Source organism: Nestor notabilis, unplaced genomic scaffold, assembly GCF_000696875.1.
Source record: "Nestor notabilis isolate BGI_N333 unplaced genomic scaffold, ASM69687v1 scaffold4523, whole genome shotgun sequence".
Classification (NCBI taxonomy): domain Eukaryota; kingdom Metazoa; phylum Chordata; class Aves; order Psittaciformes; family Psittacidae; genus Nestor; species Nestor notabilis.
The window spans coordinates 51,324-59,517 of NW_009921361.1; the positions used below are offsets into that span (position 1 = coordinate 51,324).

Sequence of the window (8,194 nt, forward strand, 5' to 3'; positions counted from 1 at the left end):
AGCAGAAAAGTAAAGCAGAAAAGATGGAGGAAGAGAGTGCCCAAATCATTATTTTGTAATGACATAATTCCACGGCTTCCAAGCTCAATTATGTGAGTTCCGTGGAATGTATTTGGAATAGAAATACACATGACACTATTCATTATGCAGACATTTAAGTTCAAAAATTTATTATTTATGGTGGAATATGCCCTGATCTAGTTGGGCATATGTTGTACAGTGGTTTAAATATTTGCATTTAGTAATACAAGAGTGATAACCTTATTTTGGCATCATTGGGGAATTATGCATCTGCACAGAGAGATGTATGATTATGTCTCTTATTCCCTTCTTCACCTGCCTCAACTCCAGTCATTTTTTAGAAGGAAGTAATGTTCTTCCTTCTATTTGTCCTTTTGTCATTACTACCCTAGTCAGTGCTGCTTCTTTTGGATCTGGATCTTTACACTTCAGTCTGCTATTTACAGATACTGCAAAGAACTGTTACAAAATACATAACAGGTATTTCCATTTTCCTGAGAGCTTGGGAATGTAAGATGAAACGTTAAGACACATCTGCCTGTTTGAATTTCTGAGCAAATCACTCCAGTACCTGACAAGAAAAATTCCACTTTGGAGAAGAAGTCAGCAGAAATGAAAAAAAAAAAACCCAACCTGCTACCATGTCTTGCTGAGCCCTGTGTAACTTGTTTGCTCCTGTGTCACTTTGTCTTAAATTGGAGGATAACTTCCATGAGTATCATCAAACAGTTTTTATATAACAAGGGTCAAGACTGGTAAAATGTTTACTTTCCTGTTACTTGACAAACACAATTTATTAACAATTGCCTGCTACCCAGACAGTGTATTTTGAAAAATTAATTTGAACCCAAAATGCAGAATACAGAAGAAAAGTATTTGACATATACTGATTGCAATCCCTGGTAAATCTGATATGGATAATCTATGGGTAGTGATAACTTCCCTTTACATTCTTGCATTCCTCTCAGAGAGGACCTTTGAGATGTATGACTAGAACTGGTTTTCACAGAACCATAGAATCACAGAATGGTTTGGGTTGGAAGGACCTTAGAGCTTATCTAGTTCCAACCCCCTGCCATGGGCAGGGACACCTTCCACCAGACCAGGTTGCTCCAAGCCCCGTCCAACCTGGCCTTGAACACTGCCAGGGATGGGGCAGCCACAGCTTCTCTGGGCGACCTGTGCCAGTGCCTCGCCACCCTCACAGTGAAGAACTTCTTCCTTGTATCTAATCTAAATCTCCCCTCTCAGTTTAAAGCCATACCCTTGTCCTGTCACCACACGCCATTGTAAAAAGTCCCTTTCCAGGTTTCTTGTAGGCCCCCTTTAGGTACTGGAAGGCTGCAATAATGTGTCCCTAGAGCCTTCTCTCCTTGAACAACCCCAGCTCTCTCAGCCTGTCCTCACTGGGGAGGTGCTTCAGGCCCTGTTTTGTACAGTTTCTGTTGCAACTCTGTCCATGTTGTCTGCATTTTAAAGAGCTGTTATAATCTGTGTGGCAACCCTTGTGCAATAACTAGATTCTATTAATCCATCCTTGAATAACTTTGTAATTTCATTTACCTCCAAGGAGTAACTTTTAATTAAACAAGAGGAAAATACTTCATCATTGAAGTAGGCAGATTTAAAGCTAAACCCTGAGAATTTTTTCCTAGGGCTATATTTAACTTCTTTACCAGAGGATATATTCCAGAAGTATATTCCTGAATGTATTAGATACATTCAGGTAGGTTTATTCATTGAAAACTTTTGTGGGAAATACAGAACCTAGCAAGGAATGCACTTTGGCTTCAGTTCTTAATGCTTTGGACCTTCCCCCTGCTGCTGGGAACAAATGGGAAACAATAAAATTCACAAGGGGGGAAATTGCAATTTTATCCACAAGTACATTCAGACGATGTTTCTAGAGTAACAGTTTCTATTCTGGGAGGCCTAAAATGCCTTGCAGGGGCTGGAGATTATATTTCCTCTTAGAAATATTTAGGTTTAGTTCCATCATAAATTACTGGATGGAATGTTTTAGGTCAACATGAACTTTTAGAAATAAACATCTGGTTATTTTCATTTTTATTATTAATCATAGGATTGATGTCCAGGTCTGTATGTTAACATATGTGAATGTACCTGTAACAGATGAGATACAGAATATGGGCATTTGTTAGAAAGGAGTATATTTCAACACCATCAAAGTATATGGATTTTAACCTCCTCCCCTGTAATTGCCCAGGCTGTAGCAGTAAAATATCGGGCTTGTCAATTGCTCTGTGCCACAAAATGCACACAAGAAATGAATTATTGAATAACAAGCAGCATGAGGGGCCTGATTCCTGAATCAGTAGGAGTCTTTCCATTGACATTGATAGCAGTTGGATCAGACCCTAAAAATGTAATTACAATACATGCTTGTTTGAAACCAACAAATTCCATTACCAGGGTTGCTTGATCCCTGGGCCCCCCAGAGTCCAGGGCTCTAATTGTTTCGGAGTTGGTGCTTACCCTCACCTCCTCCTCACACCAGTTTTCTCGTTTTGCAAAGCGAATGAAATGTCTGATACTTTCCAGGCCACACTCCTAATCAAAGAAAGAATAATATATTCCACAGGCTGGCATTAAAACTGTCACTTCTGGTATTTGCAAAGGTGGGGTCCGTTTTAACAACACTGGGCTTGATTTTAAAGTGATGAGCTGTAGCTGAAATGTAGTGAACATTCAGTTTCTAATCCCCAGTCAGGCTTTGGTTTTCTTATTGTTATGAAGTAGGAATGGGTCAGGAATGTCCTGTTCTTCAAGAAGAATGTTTGAAGGAGACCCCTCTGCTGCAGAGGAGGTGGGGTTCAGGGGGGCCCAGTGTCAAGTCTCCAGATTGAATCAGGCAGGACAGAGATTTGAACCAGTGTTTCCCACATCGTGTGTGTTGTAACTGTAGAGCTGTTAATTGCATCTTGCAGACACTTGACATTTTATTTGGAACCTGAGAGAACTGGATTGAATTTGTGGTGATATTATAGAAAAGTGGTTTAATTGATTGTTCTTGGGTTTAGTTTTGACAAAACAGGCACTCATGGCATAAATCTCCCATTTCCTGATGTGCTGTCCTGTTGAACCACAAGGAGCATCTCTCATCCGGGATCTCCTTTGTGCTGCAGTCCATGAAGCAGAAAAGGGCCACCAGGACAAGGGGTGAATCCTTACAGGGTTCTGCTCTGGTCAGAGTGCTCTTGGCAGCAGCAACTGACAGTGACTTTTCCTGCACAGGCAATTCTTTCTGGTGGCTGATGTAATTCTGTGATTCCTGTGGATCTAGTGTTGTTTCTAATGCTTAAATTCAAGCACCCTTTCAGCTGTGAAGGCATTTGCATTTTAAGTGTTCAGGTATTTTAGAGATGTCAGATGTTTCTGAGAAAAGAGATGCCCTTTCTTTTTCTCTGACAGTTCTGTCTGCACCTTTGGAGAGCAGAGAGAAAATGCCTTTCTAGCAATAACTTCCCTAGATACTGAGGGGAAAGATACTGAGTTTTCTTATGCTTGTTTTTGGTTTCCTCCAGGTATGCTTACTTACAGAGGTATGTAGCAGAACCACTGCCTTGCAGAGGAGACGAATGGCAGCCATTGATTTGGTACAGAAACTCGTTATTGGCAAATGAAGACGAGGACAGCTCTGTGCTTGGCAGTTCAGGAGAGTGGTCCCCTGTGGGCACATCTAAGACCTCTTCTTTTAAAAGGAAATTGTCTAATGGTATGAAAGCTTCCCTGTTCTGGACTAGCTGTATTTGCGCTGTCCCAGCTAAAATGCACTTCATGCTTTGCATCAGCAGTGCTGCAGTGTGCTGGATGTTGTGGACTTTCCAGACTCAACTGTGGGTTTTGCCTTCAGCTTTGTTGCTGTTAAAGGTCTCATCATCATCACTCAATAGCAGTAAGGTTGGTCTGGAGACTTTGAGTGAGCTGAATTCAGATAATCATAGAATCACAGAATGGTTTGGGTTAGAAGGGACCTTAAAGATCATCTAGTTCAAACCCCTGCCGCTAGACCAAAGCCTCATCCAACCTGGCCTTGAACACTTTGTTGGATGGGGCAGCCACAACCTCTCTGGGCAACCTGTGCCAGATGAATTCTGCTCTGTACTGAGCTCTGGCATTTGTCTGTGCTGTTGAGACTTGGTTCCTTGCCTTCAGTTGTTAAGGGCATTGTTGCTTTATGTCCTGTAGATAATTGAGACAAGGGAGGTATTTCTAGAAGTTGATTCAGAACATTAGCCCAGATGATCTGGGCCAAATCATCTGCTAGGGTCCTTGAATTTCTAGGGAACCTGTAAAATTGTATTCCTAACTTAAAGAGTTACAGTTAGGTGGGCTGCATCCAGGCTTTAGCAGCTCTCATGTGCTTCCAGTCCGTAGTGAGGTATTCACTGCATGGGTATGAAGGGACTTGCTTAAATGTCGTAAAGCCATTATGGAAACAAATGCCAGTAAAAATGTGAAGTGGCTGTGGACACGTGCAGTTGTGTGTGGAGGAAGGGCAGTTTTCCCAGAGCATCCTTTAGATTCTTTCTTATCCTTTCTCTGAAATTTTCTTTTCAGTGACTTACCTTCAGCAGACTTGTTCCTTTGTGTCCCGAAGGCCCTTTTTTCTGGAGGGTTATATAGACCCACCAATACTGATCGCACTTACGGACCAGGGCCAAGATCATAACGCTGGATTGCAAAAATGACCAGCGGGCAAAATAAATGGATTATCTTTTATGTGGGTTTCAGCTGGCTTCTTCAATAAACAAGTGCTTTGCTCCAGGTCTCCCTTTAAGCCTGGCCCCATTGCTTCACTGCTGTGGGGAACACGTTGGAAAGGTCCTCAGGTTCTTCAGCCCTCCGAGGGTGAGGCTGAAGAACGAGTCTCTTCACTGTCTGTCTGTTACAGGGTCTTTGCCTGAAACCAGCCAGACTGAAGGCACAAGGAAAGCTCCAGAACCGCAGTGTGCTTCCCAGCTTGCCTCTGCAGCAGGCAAGAGCAGGAAGAGGCTGAAATCCCAAGAGGTGCACTTGCGGGAACACTTGCCGTTCCTTTGTCCAGGAGGACTGCGTGGAAGGTACTGGTGAGAGTGCTGTGTCTTACAAGCTCCTTCACCTCTACTGACACTTGGGGTCTCTGTATCCACCTCTGCTCCTGTTTTTTGTAACGCTTCCAGGGTGTGTGCCCCTCCTGTCTGTCTTCTGGGCTGTGTGTGTCCCACACACAGGTCAGGGGTTTTGTTTCATGAGTCCAGTATCTACATTTGCTACTTTAGCCTGATTGTCCCCCTGGGCTTCTGTGCCTTCTTGGACAAATATTGAGCGTGAAGGAACAAAGGCAAGGAAGGAGGAAGGTTCCCTGTCCTATTCTCTTGTCTCTGGCCCTGATTAGAGGGCTGTGGTGTTGGTTACCCCCTGGCTGTTCGCTGCAGCTGGACAATGAGTGTTTTCTGCATCTCTGGAAATGAAAGAGGATTTTTGTCTCTGCAGATCTGCTGGTAATCACTACGTAACTGGTGACTTTCTTTCAGAGAGGTGCATGTCTGCATGCAGTTAAAACTTGGATGAAAGAGAGGTTTTGCATAAGTAGGGAGTCTGGAGTCTACTTTTGAGCTCTGTAAAGTACTCAGAGTGCTCAGTTGGGATATTTTCCTTTAATACTGTTCACTTATAGAGGTGTTAGGTGCCATTTCCCGTAGTAGGTTACAAGATGAAACACAAATCCCAGAAAGACACATGCTTTTCCAGTTTTTGGGACACTTGTTGAATGGACCTGGTGAATACAAGTAAAATAGAACAAAAATATATTAAACATGAAGGTAGCCCCTGTTTAAATGAATGTTTTGTTTCTGAACTGCTTTAGTGGAAATTCCTCAGAGCATGACCTCTTCCGTACTTGGGGAATACTGGGCCAGAAACATGGGGGAATACCGGCCTACCTTAACACGGATATCTCAGCAGCAAATCTTCAGCTTCGAACTGCTCTGCCTTAAGCACACTTGTGCAATGTGCAGCCTCTGTTAGGAAGTTTCTCAAGACTTGGCTTTTTTTCCTCCCCCAGCAAAGACGAGATTAAGACAGAAGAGGTCTCGGAGGAGGGTCAAGCAGAGGACACAGCTGAAGATGTTGATGTTGATGTGGTTGGTGCAGACCAGGTAATTCTGGCTCGTTTTCTCCAGCTCTGAGGACAGCTGTAGTTGAGGTGGGTGAATGTGAGTTCAGAATCTCATGAGTACCCGTCTAGCAGCTCTTTTGTGGCCCCTTTGGGGCTGAGAAAAGGGGTTTTCCACTCTTCCCTTTCCAGCTGCAGCTGCAGTCTCCTTCTTTAGCTTGATCTGCATTTTAAAGGGAATTCTTATTGTAGCATCTAGACATTCTTGAGTACACTGAACACCAGCTAGGATGCATTAAGAGGAAGATCTGGTTTCCTTTTTTCCCCTACTGTGATGTTTCTTGATGAAGAGCCATTTGCTGCAGTTGCTTTGTGCTACTGACACATCGCAGAGATGGCACTGCTGCATGGCCTGCAGGGAATGTCTGCTCCAGAAATGGTGTTTGCGTTGTGCTCTTTAGGTTGAAGGAATGTGTCTGATCACTGGTCAGCCCAGGGCTCTTGCTGGAGCCTCCCTTGTTTCTTGCCCTTTTCCAGTCAAGGCTGGTGGGGAGATCACATTGTCCCCAAACCAGCTGAGGATTTGAAGGGAAGCATGTGGAACCTTGTGGGCTTGGAGTGGCAGCCAGCGCAGCCCGGGGGTTGTCTGGTGGGCACTGATTGCCTTTGGGGTCAGAGAAAAGTTTGGCAAGGCTGCAGCTGCCTGCCTGGGTCTGAGCTCAGCCCTGGAATGGATACCTTCAGCTTCCCTTTGGGCCACTGCAGGGACTCAAACGGGGTGTTGTGCACCAGGGGTCTGGTGGCAGTGACTATGATGAAAGGTGGGGGGGGGGAAAGAGGCCCTGAATTTTCCTGAGCTGCAGCTACTCAGAGCCCTCCCATCCTCTACGTGTTTGCTGTGTCAGCCACTGTGAGGGCCTGAGTGGTTCCTTCAGGTTTCTCTCCTGAATGTCGCCTTGATACCTGAACCTCTCATGGAATGCACACCCAGAGTCTCACAGACAGGTTTTGCCCTGAGGCGTCAACCCCTTGGTTTCCAGAGGCTCTGGTTAGCTGGGATATAACAGCCACTAGTCAAGGATCTTGTGTGATTTTTGAGTTGGTAAATGAGTTTTTCCTGTGAAGTTGAGCAAATGGTTCCTTTTCATATTTGAAGGGTGGGGTTTTTGTTAAATGAGGGCTAGAAGGAAAAAGGGACCTTTTCAGTCATATGCCTGTTAAAATGTAGACTGTTTGGACCATGTGCTTGGAGCAGCTACTGTTGAAGAGAGATAATAAAAGAATTTTAATCCATGGACTGAGGTTGGAGCCATGCAGAAAATGCACTACTTGGCTAGTATGTGGCCTTTCCCTCTAGTGCCTTTTCTGGGTGCCTTGTGGTGTAGAAATGCTTCTTCCTGTTTGTGGAAGCCAAACATAGTGCTTTCCAAGAGCTTGCTCTGGCCAAGCTGCCAGGAGGTTTGATGCTGCACACTTTGATTCCTTATGTTCTCTTATGTGATTTTTAATTCATAGTGTGAGACTGGCTTAATCTTCTTTTTTCTTCTGGTATAGGACAGTTAAGACACTGAGAGGATAGATGGGAGTGGAGAACACGCCACCATTTCTTTCTGCAAATTGTTTAACTGAAAATGAGGTTGTGATGGCATCGACCAAGGCAGCAGGAGACACACGTCAAGCCAAACCCCTGCCTGTAGGCTCCCTGCAGAAGCTGGGGGTTCTCTCCATGTTGCTGTTGGTGGGTGTTACCAATTTGGCTGTTGTGCCTGTAAGGTTGTTATGAACATCATTCATTGCTCAGCTGCATCTCGGTCCTTGGTGCTGCCCTAGAGAAACTCTCGACCTAAGAATTAGAATCAGGGTATTGAGTCAAGGGCTCTGTAAATGGGGTGAGGCAAACTTGCTCAAATCAGTGCAGGGGCAGCGTTCTGACAGTGTATTCTTTGCCATTTGAGAGAACCAAGATGGACATCTACTTGTTTCCTTCTACCTGATGCCAGGAAGAAAGGAGCCTGCCCTGCTGTGAGCACCATGACCTGCTGGGTGACAGCAGGT

At 44.5% G+C, this 8,194-nt stretch overlaps 1 protein-coding gene across 1 annotated transcript in view; it reads left to right on the forward strand.

Moving 5' to 3' along the window:
* Positions 1-6,726, forward strand: part of LOC104403074 (cohesin subunit SA-2-like) — a 57,332-nt gene extending 50,606 nt beyond the window's left edge. The window contains exons 29-32 of the mRNA XM_010011108.1: positions 3,567-3,757; positions 4,937-5,111; positions 6,089-6,182; positions 6,601-6,726. Of these exons, the coding sequence (XP_010009410.1) occupies positions 3,567-3,757; positions 4,937-5,111; positions 6,089-6,182; positions 6,601-6,726 (586 nt within the window). The remainder of the gene's footprint in view (positions 1-3,566; positions 3,758-4,936; positions 5,112-6,088; positions 6,183-6,600) is intronic.
* The last annotated feature ends 1,468 nt before the right edge of the window (positions 6,727-8,194 follow it).